General features: G+C 39.8%; 1 protein-coding gene across 8 annotated transcripts in view; it reads left to right on the top strand.

The window, feature by feature from the left end:
- Positions 1-16,477, top strand: part of VPS13B (vacuolar protein sorting 13 homolog B) — a 382,518-nt gene that overhangs the window by 227,196 nt on the left and 138,845 nt on the right. For 4 of the 8 annotated variants that reach the window (XM_083450859.1, XM_083450860.1, XM_083450858.1 and 1 more), the window contains exons 28-30: positions 803-944; positions 3,486-3,894; positions 7,661-7,772. In XM_083450859.1, the coding sequence (XP_083306985.1) occupies positions 803-944; positions 3,486-3,894; positions 7,661-7,772 (663 nt within the window). Of the gene's footprint in view, positions 1-210; positions 945-3,485; positions 3,895-7,660; positions 7,773-16,477 lie in introns of those variants that run through there. The other 4 variants (XM_083450863.1, XM_083450862.1, XM_083450864.1 and 1 more) reach the window with 2 other exon arrangements.

Below are 16,477 nucleotides of genomic sequence, written 5' to 3'. Positions count from 1 at the left end.
CGTATTAAAAATAGTAGTATTCTTTTCTTGATGCTAATCTTTCGATGTAAAATGGTTTAACACTGGTAGGTTTGTACAGTTTGGTTTGCAAATCAGAATGATTACTATATTTTTTTAAAAAAAATATTCAAAATATAGTTTCATGTAGTTTAAATGTATAGATTCTGACCAGCTGCAGAGAACAGATAAGGTGAATGTTATGTTTTCCAGACCAGGAGAAGGTTGGCAGTCTGGACTTTTTGAAGGCATATTCCTACAATGCAAGGAAAAACTTGTGGTGAGATTTTTGTAGCAGAATAAGATATTTAACCAAATAACTATCCTAAAATCTAAACATTTTTTTTTCTCATGCAGAAGGATGAAGGACTGCAAGAATTATGGTATAAACCACCAATAGCTTTTAAAAAGTCAATTTGTTCTTGTGGCAAAGGAGAAAATACAATTTCCAACTTTTAAAAAGTCCATTAGTACTTGCACTCCATCTCCTTCCATTCTAATAAAGCTTCTGTTCCCTTTTTATAATTAATTGCAAATCAAATTACACTTAGTCATTACCTAGGGAGAGTCCTGCTCTACTTTAATTCCTGATAATTTTTTATTCTCCTGCCAAATAATTAGACTGTGGCAAGTTTCAAGTTTATGATTTCCTTCTTTTGATTAAATTGAATTGTGAATTTTGAGGTGAAGGACTTGAAAGCCTGCAATGGATATTGGCCGAATTCAGCTTAGTTTTGAAAGATATGATTTCCCCCCCTTATGGCTTTATATTTGTTTTTTGCTTTTTTGCCTGCATCACCTCAAGCTTTGGGGAAGACTCTTGGTCTCTGGGGAAATGTGGAGGTGTCTTCCTTTCCTGTACTGACAAGCTGAACAGACGTACATTGTTGGTTCGACCCGTCAGCAAGCAGGACCCTTTCAGTAACTTCTCTGGCTTCTTTCCCTCTGTAAGAAATCAATGCAATATGTATATTACAGAACTTCCATTAACAAACAGTAGTTTAGAACGATGAACAGCTACTCATGCAAAAGCTGGTGTTTTTATTTTGTTCTAAAATAGCCTCTCTCCCCCAGTAATGTTCTGGCAACAAGTGTGGTCTTATCTACACAGTTGGGAAAAAGGATGGCTGCAGAGCAAAGGAAGAATATTCACTTGAGCATCTTTGTATGTTACAAATGTGACCCTAAAGGAGAGGTCACTTTGATGTTTTACGCTATCATGCATAGGTTCTGGATAACTCCTGAAATATTTGAGTCCATTGATTTTGGTGGCTCTGCTCTGAGCATGGCTTAAGCAAACATATTACTAAAATTCAAAGCTGCAGATAATTGGTTTTATTAGGTCCAGCTAAAATGCCACAAACTAGTGATGAGGCTTTAAAGTTGTCCAGAACTCTTCTTCAGACACTGTGGATTAAGCAGCCAAAAAAAGTGACGTGGGTGGAGAGAACTACTCTCAGCTTTAAAGATACATAGACTACCAAATTTTTGTGACTTTGGATACCAACAATTGGTCTGGGAAAAATGGGTTATTCTACTGTAGCCAGCGCTTTCCCCCTTAAAAATAATAATAATAAAATGTTTACTCTCATTTTGCCTCAAGAAAATCACCATTTTATAGTTCAAATCTGGAAAAATAAATACAGTAAATGGACAAAAGTACAAAGATTCACAAAATGTTTAGGGGTATGCGTACTCCTGTGTCCCCCCCCCCCGAAAAAAAACACTAACTGTGGCTTTAGGGGTTTTTTCCCTAACGGACCAGTGCATCTACGTATGCCATGTAGATTTTTACAAAGGGTCCAGATTTCAGACATCCACATATGCATTCTTTATATTTGTATATTTAAGATGTGAATCTTAAGATGTTCCATTTATTGGGGGTAAATCACGTGTTACTTTCCAGTGAGAAATTTCAACTTGGTGTCAACCTGTGGTGTGTGATCACACCTTCCTCTCCCATGGCAGAAAAAAAAAATCTGACTATTTGATTACAGCGTCTCCCTGACCACCTAACTGAAAATGTACTTATCATTCAGCAGATCAAATGGCCAGGGAGACACTGCATTCAGATAAACCCAGTACAGTCTGGTCCCCTTGTTACTTTTTCAAGGGTTCGAGATGAGAAAGAGCCTGAGATTTTAACTAAGTTGAGATCCCCCCCCCCATGGAGAGTAATGAATGAACAGACCCAGCATCAGTTAAGAAACCCATCAAGGGAGGTTATTATTATTATTATTATTATTAGTTGGTGGAAGTTCTGTTCTCCATGATTATTTTCTGTCAAGAACATGTACATGCAAAATTACTGTTGCTACTTATATCCGAGTAACTTCATTCTAACACAAATGAAGCTAATTTACTAATTCTTTACCATTTAAAAAAAATTGCATAAATGTAACTAAATAATCAAGTGTATCTGAATGACATTGTTTGAAAATGTATAAAGAGCCATTTGTGCTATTAGCTAAATTGGGCTGAGATACATGTGTCTTAGTAGAACATTAAAAGAATATGTCCAAATTCACTGAACGTAGAGGAACATTATTGTATTTGCAAAGCTCCTGTTTAAACAAGGATTTCCCCATTGATTTCACACAAAGGGTTGCACATTCTCATTTCCATTGTATGAATGGAAATTCCACTGTTCATGAAATGAATGGGGTTCCTGAAGAAATTTGGATTAGACCTCATAGAGTCAATTCGTTGACTATTCTGCTGTTGGCTTTGGCGGGATTTTGGCTGTGTTGGGGTCCAGTGTGCAAGCACAGAAAGTCAAACTTCCCACCATTGCCATTTCCAGTAAGATTAGCACTACTCTGTTTTGCACCAAAATAGATGCATTTTTCACATTTGTCTTTTCAAACTAGTAGGAACATAATAGATAGATATTAGGTCAAATCTTCATTCAGAAGGTCTGGTTCAGACAAAATGCTATGACAGTGACTTGTAGTGAGCTCTGCCTCCTTCTTTGTGTGCAAAGGGGAAATCAAAGCTTCGATTCTTGGTTTTGAATACCTCCATACTTCCAAGTCCAGTTTATTTTAACTGTGGCTTGTTGGCAAATCAAGATTAAACCATAGTTTTCAGAGTTTGGATGTAATAGAAAACAGCTGTATATTGAAAACTAAAAGGGGAAACTTTCATTCTGCTCTTGCACACAAATGAGGTCAATGAGGCATGTGAGCCTGAAGCTTGCTATAGTTCATTGCATCTGAACAGAAAGATGTCAAAGTCCGCATTCCCTGATCTGAAAAAAATGCATTTTAAAATATCAATTGTATGATTTAGAATTGAATCAGTTCTAAGAGTAGCCATGGCAGTTAACATGTACTACATATTCACAGAAACCTTTTCATCTGATGTTCAGGGAAGTGTATAGCTGAAAAGAAATAAAAAATGAAAGGGTTGTTTGACAAAAGTTCTCATAATTTTTACACAGTGCAAATGGATTACTTATTTCTCACAATTTCTGTTTCCTGATACAGGCAACTGCAAAACTTTTGGATGGTTCTCATCAGCAACATGGATTTCTGTCACTGACTTACACAAAGGCAGTTACAAAAAATGTCCGTCACAAATTGATTTCAAGAAATGAGCGAAGAACTTTGCATAAATTATCTGAAAGTTTCACTGATGGTTCTCCTCATTTCCTTCATGAGATTCTTCTCTCGGCTCAGGCATTTGATGTTGTCCTCTGTTTTCCTTTTCTCAATGCAATTGCAAGTATATTTCAGGCAAAACTGCCAAGAAGCCAAAAAGAAAAAAGAAAATCACCAGGCCAACCCATGAGGACTCATATTCTCACATCTCGGAACTTGCCGCTTATTTATATCAATACTGGGGTAATCAGAATCTTTTCCCCCAAAATGGAGGAATTGCAGCACAATATTGAAGGTACTATATTCTCCACCTTATATTAATACAATAAACTTATTTTTCTTGGATACTGTTGTTCATGAAAATGCTGTCTCCACTATATATATATATGAAGGGTCCTCATTGGCTTGTTCTCCAGTCTTACTGATTTGCAAATTTTAGAGAAAATCCTTTAGAAGTCCAAAAAAGCTTTGCCTGCCTTTCCGGTCATAGAATACATGTAAGCGCAGGGTAGCTACCTCTGCAGTGACCTCTCCAGGTTTCTTCTAGTTAACCTTTCCAGGGAAACACTTGTGGCAAAGGACTACTGTGCTTTTGTTATATGTGCATATTTTTGGCCTTTCGCTCAGTGCTCAGCTCTACTGTGTCAAATCAGTGGTTGAAGTGGATTCATACACTGTCTATATCTACATAACATACGAGTTTCAGGCATGCATAAAGATGCAAGCAGTTGTTAAAGGATGTACAGTGGAACTTCAGTTTTCGAGCATCTCAGAAGCCAAACGTTTCAGAACCTGAATGCCGAAAACCCAGAAGTCATTGCTTCCGTTTTCGAACGCGCCTCGGAAGTCGAACGGCTTCCGAGGCGCGTTTCTCAATTTTCACCATTGAAATTGCTGACAGCCCTTTGCGCCTCAGCTGTCGAATGTTTCTTAAGTTGAACGGTCTTCCGGAACAGATTATGTTTGACAACCAAGGTTCCACTGTACAATTGCTTTCTAGAGTGCTCAACTATCCCTCCCCTTCCCAGGGCTCTGTCTTGATTGCTCCGGGGAGTTTTTTGTTGTCAGAGATTGAAGTGGGAGAAGAAAGCTAGTGAGATGGCTTCGTTTCAAATTCGCTTAGTTATGTCCATTGAAAAGTAACAGGAAGGCATCCCATACCATTTTGAGTGCTGCCCACTTCTCATTTTTTTACCTGGCAGCCACCTGCGTTCTCACTTCCTGTCTTGATGGAACACGTTGAAAGACAGCAAACAAGCATTCTAATAGGAAACTTGTGGCCCTCCAGAAATTGCTAGACTCCAATTTCAGCACAGCCAGTGGTCAGAAATAGATAGGATCTGTCGCCCCTCGTCTTATGGAAGGCCAAAGATGTCTCCCCCTTGCAAGCTCTATTACCTACAGAGAATATATTGAGCTCTTCCAGCCCTAACCCCTTTTCTGTTAGGGACCTAGAAGACTAGCTTGTTTTCTCCATCTTCTTCCAAGGATTTACTTAGTCTTCTGTGTGGGTAAAATTGTTTTTTGCCAAGTAATTAATAATTGATTCTTTTTGGACAAATCAATTCATTGTGTTTTGATCTAGAGTAGTTTCCTGTGATCTTGAAAGTGGCTTCACACAGAGCAAAAGATCCTAAATGGAAATTTCATTTGAAATTTCCCCAAAAGGAAATCATGTCAGACTCGTTTGTTAAATGTGACAAATGTGCTAATGCCTATTTTGTGATGGGAGGCAGAGAAATAGACAGATGTCCACTTCATTGATATAAAGTGATGTTCAAAATTCATATAGATTTGCTTGGTGTCCCTACTGTCAAAGCTCAAATTAGTCAGTTTGCTTATTGTTGGGCTACATACTACAGGATTATCATTTTGCACATTCTTCTTCACAAGGGCTCTAGCAATGTTAGTTCATTTGGGTGTTGCTGAATGATACTTTTTTTGATCAAAAGTGAAAGTATGCATGACATATGATGCTTAGAGCTACATTTATATAACAGACTTACTTTAAAAGTCTACAGATGAATTAGAGGGAGCCCCAGGAGTCAAATCAGCACCACTAAGAAGCTAAGTTTGATGATTTAGAAGTTATGTAAAGTTGATAGCATAAATGTCCTGTAGTTTAAAAAGAAAAAATGTTCTTGAGGTTAGCTTAGACATATACCAAAGTATTTGTAACTGGGGAAAAAATTAGTATCTATTTAGCCTGATTAAAATACAAATGCTTTGTCCACTTAACTTCCCACATAACCATGGCTTTCCAACCCTATTTTCCCAAATAGTTTATTATAACTTATCTTCAGTGCAGTTCCTTAATTATTTTTGATGTATTTCATAAGTATTTGATAGCATTGCCTGACACACCCACACCCCTGCCTTGGTTTATTCATTAGCTGTGTGTCCAGATTGTTAATCATAGCCTCAGTATGACTGCCTGATTCATCCTGGACGCATCTCAGTGGTGTTGCAGAAGCCAGCTTTTATATACACAACACACATACACATGAGTCTTCTGAGCTGCATGTGAAGTTTGCTTGTTCTTTCCACATCAAGCAACGTGTTATTTAGTAAAGTACTTAGCACTCACCACGCTCTTAGCATCTGTAGCTGAAAGCTTAGCTTTCAAAACAAGTTGTCTGGGATATCTCACTGGGTGGCCACAGATGGGGAAAGGGGATTGAAAGCTTACGTACATCCTCAAAGCATAGGCTTGTGGAGAACACTAGGCCCAACTGCATGTATATATATCGGATGTCACCGTCAGCTTCTAAAATGTCATAAAATCCTTCATGGGCAAAAAGAAATGTTACAGGAGTGCAGGTCTCTGTACTGAAATACATGTTCATTTCTTTATTTATTCACAGTATACCTTGTATTTTTTTAGTAGCTGTGTTAAAAGTAATTGCAACGATGGCATAGGCACAATATTTAATAGGAGCTAAAACTGTTAAGAGCACTAAAAAACAATTAAACTCTTACTAGGTAATCAGTAAGCTTTCATATCTCAGTACCCAACATTCTTTCAGCAGCCAGTCCAAGAATCAGGACTTAGGGCATAGCTTTTCCAATAGGGAAATACTTCTTTGTTGCCCATTAAGCTTTGTGGGGGGAAAGTATATAGACTGTAGATTAGGACACCATTGGAGAAAAATACTGTTTCTTACTCCAGACACTGAGATAGGTGTAGGGAGCAGTTTTAGCTGCCCCCCCCCCCAGCATAGTGTACCTGAGTCCATCTCTTTCCTTTCCTTTCATATAAATGGGTGCCCCACACAAAGGCTGCATACACACTATATATTTAAAGCACAACACCCCCCCCCCTAATCATAGGAACTGTAGTTTACCCCCCACAGAGTTACAGTTCCCAGAACCCTTCACTACAGTTCCCATGATTCTTTTGGGGAAGTCATATGCTTTAAACATACAGTACGCAAAACCAAAGATGCACGAAGAAGCATTCATTCGCCCTTTTCTCTCTCTGTCAGAAACAGATACATAAACACACACATTTCTCTGTCCCTATAATATCCCCAGGGACACTGCACTTATAATAATTACAGGCATTTCACTAGTCAATACTAGTCAATTTAAATATATTCTCATGTTATCCTGATAGGGTTAGGAATGAGGGAAGCTACATCAGCCAAAATAGCATGAATACCAGGCCTAGGGATGGGCAGGGGAACTATATCTGTCTATCTGCCTGCCTGTCTGACCGTCATATCTGTCTATTTTGTTTGGTATTAATTGGTTTACCAGTAATTTGATTTGAATTAATTTTATAATGAAATGATTTTAGAATGTTGTATTATTTTATTGTTGTTAGCCGCCCTGAGCCCAGCTTCGGCTGGGGAGGGCGGGATATAAATAAAAAATATTATTATTATTATTATTATTCATTGCAGAAGTTAATAATAATGATGATGATGATGATGATGATGATGATGATATGGTTGCTCCACTGAAAAGTCACCTCACTCATTGCATTGGAAATACCTTCATTAATACATCTGGCTCTGTATGTTTCCACAAATGTTGTTTGTTTCCTACTTCAATTGCAGATAATAAGACGAATAAGGAAGATACTTTGGTACTTAAAATTGGCTCTGTGTCGATGGCTCCTCAGGCTGACAATCCTCTTAGTAGAGCTGTGCTGAGGAAAGACATTTACCAGTAAGTGTTTATTATTTGACAAATTAGAATGAGAAAAATGTTTGAAAAATCCAGAAATGTTTTCAAAAATCAAAACAAGATATTATCTTGAGAGAGAAGATATGAAATCATTGATCTGGCATTCATGGTTGACGACTGGGATTGCATTGTTTTATCCTTGCCTGCACATTGCACATTGAATAGTATTTGCCTAGCCCAGTGTGCCGAGTTCTATCAACACAATCTGTACTCTTGATTTTGTATTCAAGACATAGTGTTCATGTAGTTTGAGCAGTGCATGTTGGGTTCTGCATATATAAGCTCACATGCAAAAATAAAGTTGAATACACAAAGAACTGGCAGGCAAAGTAAACTGGCATGATCCTGAGCCCCTCGCTAATTACACAGTTTAAATCATCACAGGGCTGGAATAAAAGTTATCCAGTAAAACATGTATTCTGATGAAAATCTTTTTGTATAAAATTTTCCTTTTTTACATTGATTACTGAATTATCGTGCGTGCTTTCATATTTTTTCAGACACTTCAACAGTCTGTGAAGCACTGATGAACGATAAATTAATTTTCAGTTACGTTATCATGATCTTAAGGGCTCCCCCAGCCCTGCAAGGAAAAAAAATCAGACAGGAAAGGGATCTCTCTTTTTTTGCAAATACCTTCTCTCTCAGTAGCTGCCTAGTGTGAAAGTGATTTTCATAATGTTAAATGGTTAGCAGACATTCAAAATGCTGGACTGTTGATGTCATGTGGATCAAAGCTGTGAAAGAAAGCAAACTTCTAAGGCAAAGTTTCACAGTAAACACATTCTTTGTGTGAATGTCGTGCTCTGGATTGTGTCACTGACTTTCTGCAAACCACACTAATCATATGTAGGCAGCAAAACTGGAGAACATATGTAATCAACATGATAAAAATAATATATGATTCTTAGTAGAGTTGGCACTGCTGAGAAACATGAAAGTATAGTTGCAAATAATACCAAGTGAGAAAAGTCACAGAAATACAGATGAACAAGTGTCTTATGCTTCCTGTTGGTCTGTTTCTCAGATGTGGCATTTTCGAACTGTACTTCAATAGAAGTATGTTACAAACATCAAAATCCTTTCCCAGCAGTAAAATGTTTTACGGCTTTAAAAATGACAGATATTACTTTGTCAAGCATAGGAATTCCTCAACTGGTTCAGGCTCCTTGCAACTTACCAGTTTCTATCCAAGGGGGTGGGGTGGGGGGAGAAACTTTGTCATAGTGCACTTAAAGGTGGGTTTGCCTCTGAATACCATTTTCACATATTCAGGAAAATGTGATATATGAAGTGGTGTCATGGGTTTGACTTGGAAATAGACCCATAAAAATCAGGAATGTTTTCCTTGAGCATGCAAGCACACCAAGAAAGAAATTGTGTCATCTTCTTTAGGAAAACGAAGATTAGATGTAGTGATAGGATTGAAAGGTTTTCTAGGAAGCTTACAGATGAGAAAGTAAGAATAAACACCCAGGGTACCAGAAGTGCATATCCCCCCAATATACCTTAACGGGCTTGAGAAAGGTGTGCCAGGGTAGGGCAAAATGTGTGTCCATGTGAGGTTGTATTCTGTGAATGTCCTGTTTGGCAAAAGTGTTTGGGATGCATGGCTTTTGAAACAGTGGTACCTCGAGTTACATACGCTTCAGGTAACATATGCTTCAGGTTACAGACTCCGCTAACCCAGAAATAGTACCTCGGATTAAGAACTTTACCTCAGGATGAGAACAGAAATTGCATGCCAATGGCATGGCGGCAGCGGGAGGCCCCGTTAGCTAAAGTGGTCCTTCAGGTCAAGAACAGTTTCAGGTTAAGAACGGACTTCCGGAACGAATTAAGTACTTAACCCGAGGTACCACTATACTGTGAAAGCTGTGAGGTTGTACAAAGAATCTTGTGAAATCTTAAGAGACCTCTCTGGAAACTGAGGTTATGATAGTACTGTTGTAATCAAAACACTATGTAGGGTATTTTATATTGTGTACTGTTCAGAGGTACATTGTGCAGTTTGGGGATGGAAGCATTATAGACTAACTTCCTTCATCAGTTCAAGCTTAATTTATTTTTAAGAGACCTAGTTCCATGTGAATTTCAGTGTGTAATGTGTGGAGCAGCCCTCAATACATGATTATAGTGCTGCATTGTGGTATGAAATTCTATAACCTTTCTGTAAAGAAGACTAGATGGCTTCATGCATTTGTGGCAGGGGATGGGGAACCTGCGCCTCAGACATTGCTGGACTATAGATCCCATTATTCCTGACAATTGGCTATGCTGGCTGAGGGTGATAGGAGTTGGAGTCCAGTAACATCTACAGGGCTACAAATTTCCATCTCTGCTTTATTGTCTCTCAGTTAACACAGTTTATCATTCTCACTTTGATACAGCAATCACTTACAGCTGTACTTGACTTCCATTTTTTCACTGGGACATATTTCTATCAGATGAAAAGCTGAAGGGCTGCACAGAACTTTGTTCCATAGAAGCCAAGAAACAAGAACTAAATGTATTTTCGTCTGAAACAGGCAGATGAACCTATTCTTAGTTGCTTGAATATTTATTGTACTACTCTTTGGTGCCCCAAAATTCTTCCAGGATAGTTTACAACAAGGTGCAAAAACACAATGCACAATTAAAAACAAAACAACAAACATAAAACAGCAGTATTTACCAAATAAAGATGGGGATAAAAGCTAACAAGTCACAAATCGAAGAGGTCTGTGCAAATAAAAAGGACTTTGCTCAGGTGTCAAAAACATGCCAGACTCTGCACCAGGCAGAGGAGAGTCCCAGAGCTGGGGTGTCACAGCAGAAAAGACCCAATTCCTGATTCATACCTGCCTTACTTCCAAAGGCATCAAAAACAGGGGAAAGCTTCTCAGGAAGATCTTTGTGAAGTTCATATGAAATAAAGGGATCCTTTTGGGGGCAAGCCATTCAGGGTTTTGACTGTTAATTAATTAAACAACGAATTGTGCTCAGAAGCAGTATAGAAGCTGATACTGCTGTTTTAAGACTAGAAAGATACATTCTGTATTTCCAGAATGTATTCTAGTCTGTTTTGGCCCAAATACATTCTTAACAATGTTCAACAACAGCCCAATGTACGTATCATGCAGGATGGTGTTTAAAACAGCTCCTTCCCTGTGTCTCCATATGATAAAATGTGGTCAGGGTGTATAACATGGTATACGTGGGGTGTTATTGTTGGGATCAGAGGATATAGTGGAGGCTAGATGGAAACCTTTGAGGTGTTGACCTGCGTGCATCCAGCTGCTCACCCTTAACTATTAATAAGCCGTTTCCTTTGTAAGAATACTTGAAGTTTGTTAGAATGTGGAAGCAGTTTGTAGGGAACCAAATTCTCAGCGTAACGTACTTGAAAGGTGACTGAAAACATGAAGTTGGAAGTTGGAAGAATATCCCACTATATTGTCTTTCTTGAATTTCGAAGCACTTATTTCACCTTGTCTAAAAGCAGCAGGCATGTCACCATTTAAGTACATTGAGCTGCCCTTTTCACCTCCTGTTACATCATGACTGGTGGTCATGGAGGCTACTTTATCTTTAATGGCTGGTAGAAGAATCTGTACTCTAAGATGAGGCTCCCCTTAACTTCACCTAGGTTGGAAATCCTGCCTGGTAGTAGTGTGCCTGGTTCAATTTAGCAGATAATGTGAGTCTCCTTTGTGCACAAGCACTGTTAGTATTAATCACAATTAAATCCATATTTAACATGTCAGATCATTTACTCAAGTTTTCTGCAGCCTCTATGGTTTTGCTGCTGAACCTTGATATTCACAACATCATACTGTTTTTGTATGCTTGACAGGAAAAAAGATTTGTACAGAGCACTAGAAAACGAAGTCAGGGTTCATAATGATCTAGGGCAGGCTTCCTCAGCCTTGACCCTCCAGATGTTTTGAGACTACAGTTCCCATCATCCCTGACCACTGGTCCTGCTAGCTAGGGATCATGGGAGTTGTAGGCCAAAAACATTGGAGGGCCCAGGTTGAGGAAGCCTGGTCTAGGGAGATTATTCTTAGGTGCATAACCATAGGTATCAGGGCGGAAAAATATATTTGGGAATAGTGGTGAACTATTGGCTCTCAAATTTCAGCAGTGGCCTGTGCAACACTAAAATCCGATGCCCCTTGCCTCTCACGCTCTGTTTTACAGCACTGTTGTGCCCCCCGCCCCCAGCAGCACGGCACCCAGGGCAGCTGAACCAGTTGTGCTATCCTAAAACCGCCTCTTTGGGGAAGATTATTACACCAGAGCACTGTCATAACTAAGTAGCTTCATGATATTAATAAATTATGAAAATGTGGAGAGCTGTTTTCTAAAAAATTTCCAGACTCTGTGATTTGGATCTGAGAACTGGTCTTTAGGATTTGGAAGAACAGTTTTCTACTGGTAATTAAATTATATGATTTCAGGTCTTTTCTCCTGTATATCAAGCTTTAGAGAGCCTGACATGCATTCTTTTTTGAACCAAAGCAGTAAAATGCCCTAGTGTGCATTTTGCTGATGTTGCCCGTTAGCATGCGATTGTATTTGTATTTAAATCAAATTCCAGTTGGGCAAATAGTTGACTTTCCACAAAACGTTTCATTGTCCCTTGGGCTCTTCCTGCTGATTTCAAAAATATGTTTTTGAACAGTCATTTCAAGGATACTTTGCTGCCATATATGTTTAACATTGACATATAAAATCCTTGGTTGTGGTAAACAGTGTTACTGTAAAATAATTCAGAAAAGCTTCAGAAAGCTTACTGTTACCATTCTTTATTAATGGCTTGTGAGTAAATATAATTTACATTGTATTTGGTTTCAACAAATGTTTTGTTTGTTTGGAAAGTATTCTCTAGTAATATTTAAAACAGATTATTTTCTTTCTTTTAATTATGGTGGAATTTTAAGTTGAATATAATGTGAAGGCTATGCTTCTGTTACTAAGGTAACCATATCCTTGTTGTAATGAGACATTTGTTAACTTCTGTATACAGCTTGTGGTTCATTCCATAAATACTTGTGGGTTCTCTGATGTCCTTCACAAGGTTTTATCTATGACAAATTTTTACCACAGCTCTTGAAGTGCTTTGTGAAAATGGGTGTGGGTTTCTTTCTTCTTAAAATTATTCTCTAAAATCTTAGCACATTTAAAAAAAAAATCTCCCTCTTCAGCTTTGTTGCTATTTAACGTATTCCATCCTTTTTTTTTACTGTGTGGAATCTTCACCTATTGAAATAGATTTATCAGTAGCCCTTCATTAAGGGGAAACGACTTCTGTTTATTCATTAGGTAAATTTATTTTACACCAGTATTGTGGGACCAATACCTTATCCCAGGTTTACTTTTTATTGCAAAATTTACGCTAAGGATGGGGAACTTGTTGCCTTCTAGGCTACATCTTCTATTCTTCTTGACTATTGGCCATCTTGGCGGGGACTGATTGGAATTGTACTTCAGCGACATCTAGAGGAGCATAAGTCCCCACCTTTCACAATCCTTTTAGTATTAGCTAACATGGTGTCCTTTGACTCCCAATTTCCTTCAGCCACAGCTGGCATGGCCAGTGGTTCAGAATGATAGGGGTCGAATTTCAACACCATCTGAAGACTTTAACTCCTCCTGTTCTAGGGCTGGGTGCTGTTTTCCCAGTGAGTTCCATGTGTGGAAGACACTGGCAGAGCAGACCCCGGCTGCCTTCAGGACAGAATCCTCTGGAAGATCCAATCCTGCTGGGGTCTGCTTCCAGCTAGGGAGCAAATGTCTCAGCCCTCTGAATTTGACTGTACATGTGTGCTCCCCTGCAGAACAGGCATGTGCAGGAAAACTTCTTTTACTCTATTTTACCTATCGCCATGCCCCAGATCACTTTGGCCACCTCATGAGAAGAGAAGACTCACTGGAAAAGACCCTGGTGTTGGGAAAGATGGAGGGCACAAGGAGAAAGGGACGACAGAGGACGAGATGGTTAGACAGTGTTCTCAAAGCTACAAACATGAATCTGACCAAACTGCGGGTGGCAGTGGAAGACAGGAGTGCCTGGCGTGCTCTGGTCCATGGGGTCACGAAGAGTCGGACACAACTGAACGACTAAACAACAACAACAACAACAACAAATGCCCCAGATCACATGGGATGCCCATCCCAGTGCAATCTGGGGCTGTCTCCATCTGACTAGCCTGGTTCTGCCCAAACCAGCCCAATACGATTGGGGCTTCAACTGAATCCAGCGTGCTGCTCTATCAGATACATTAACTGATGGGAGTGCCAACATTGGTATTAATATAAAGTAATCCGGCAACTCACTAGCAGACACCTAAAAACAAATCTCTTATTTAATGATAACTGATTTGATATAAATAACATTTTCTCACAAGTGGAAACTAGTGCGACAGTGCGAAGAACTGTAGCTGGCATAAAACCACCATTCAAAAATGTCTTTGGCATATGTCTCCTGTATATTGTGTGCATTGATGTTTAGCTGATTTAACTTGAAGGCTTTGTGTTTGGCTTTGGCAGTCACAAAAGCAATGGTGTACACTGTGGCTTCCTGCAGCAGGAAATAAGTTTCAAGGAATACTTTCCCTCTTGCTGCCAAAATTTACCATAACAATACGGTTGGAAATGACTGAATAGTTTACTGTTTGCCATTTTACTACATTTTAACTCTTACAGTTTAAAAAGTTTGTTTTCTATATGTTTTCTTGTTTTGCTTGATATTTCATGGGAATCTGTCCTCCTGTTTTACTCGTTAAAAAAGCTCTTCTTCATTCAGGTGGTATCTGCTACTTTTCAAATAGTTGCATATTTGCAACCAGGGCTGTAGTCCTAAGCACAGTTACCAAGAACTCTGTCTAATTGAACGCAGTAGGGCTTAAAGGTAAAGGTAAAGGGACCCCTGACCATTAGGTCCAGTCGTGGCCGACTGGGGTTGCGGTGCTCATCTCGCTCTATAGGCCAAGGGAGCCAGCGTACAGCTTCCAGGTCATGTGGCTAGCGTAACTAAGCTGCTTCTGGCGAACCAGAGCAGCGCACGGAAATGCCGTTTACCTTCCCGCTGGAGTGGTACCTATTTATCGACTTGCACTTTGGCGTGCTTTCAAACTGCTAGATTGGCAGGAACAGGGACCAAGCAATGGGAGCTCACCCTGTCACAGGGATTCGAACCACCGACCTTCTGATCGGCAAGTCCTAGGCTCTGTGGTTTAACCCACAATACCACCCACGTCCCAGTAGGGCTTAAATTTGAGCAAATATGCATTGAATCACACTGAGTTCTTTGGTCCCCTTGATATCAATGGAATTTTAATCATGCTTTACTGTCAATAATGCCTGACCCAGTAGCAGCTGGGAGGGTGAGTAGGACTGTGTTGCTCTCCCATCTTCTCAACAACTTGTGTCACTGCTGGTACTAACGGGGAGAAGGTGAGAGGTAAGGCAGCAAGGAGTTTAGCATTGTATGGGCACAGTGTCACATAGGCACCACTGCTGCACCTGCATCACACTGAGCTCTGTGCTGCCTTGCCGCTCCTTCTTGATACTAGCAGAGATGAGAGAACAACAGAGACCCACCCATCTCATCCCACTGGCCAGTCCAGTTTATGTTTACAGAGAAAACATCCCTATGCATATTCTTTGCTGGATAGGAATTTTATATATATGCATGATGCCTGTATCTAGAATTCCTTTTCCTTATCAAGGTGCTGAGTCTTTGCATGTATAGCCTGATAAACAGAGTTGAAATCCTGTCTATAGATATTCAAACAATTAGAAGTGGGTGTAGTGTCCCAGTTTTCTTGCTTCTGCTAAACAGCCAAGTGGCATAATCTCTTGGGTCACAGCCATTATCTGTCAGAAATTTAAACAACTGATGTCAAGGGTATTTAAGTATTATGCATGCATGTTACAAATTAGGAAAGAACAAATGGCTATAGGAATGATGTAAAATTGGTTGGGGAAACCACTTCCATGAGCCTCTTTGCAAGTGAGACCAGGCCTCCTGAGGCATGAGGATAATGCATCCTTAGAGCCCTGGAAAATAGCATTGGGTCTCGTCAAGGATCAGAGTGAAGAGCTTGCCTTCCTCTTCAGCCCAATGCCATTGCAAAGACATGCATGACCTCAGGATAAATGCAGCAAGCTACAGTCATCTCCTAAACTGAAGGCTCTTCAAGGCTGTATGTGCAAGGGATGAGCAACTTAACTTTCTGCTTTGACCTAAAACACATTGCTGCAGTTTTGCTGGTTTGAAAGAAAGCCTAAACACTGAGCCCCAGAAGCCAAGAGCTGAACTTGTGGGCTGCTTTTTTTGCTGCTAGATACTTAATCTGGCAACAAATGTGCAGTAATTACTCAGTAGTAATTTTGGAGGGATTGGTGGACAGCAGCGGGATAGTCATACTAAGATTGGTGTTGACAAATACAACCAAAGCGATCACTTCAGTTTCCTCTCCTTCACCCATGCGGCCCCAGAGAGTCCCCAGTCCTCTGGAGCTGATTTTGAGGGGGCTGCAGATGAAAGGAGAGAAGGGGGACATTCCATTCCACTAGTACAGTGGAACCTCGGGTTGCGGACGTAATCCGTGACGGAGGCGCGTCCGCAACCCGCAGCGTTCGCATCCTGAAGCGCTGCACCTGTGCGCGAGTGGCAAAACCCAGAAGTAACCTGTTCT

The sequence above is a fragment of the Podarcis tiliguerta genome (genome assembly GCF_965153285.1).
Source record: "Podarcis tiliguerta genome assembly, chromosome: 7".
In the NCBI taxonomy this organism is placed as follows: Eukaryota; Metazoa; Chordata; class Lepidosauria; order Squamata; family Lacertidae; genus Podarcis; species Podarcis tiliguerta.
The sequence above is the reverse complement of the archived record's forward strand: the minus strand, read 5'-3'. Positions and strand labels throughout refer to the sequence as shown.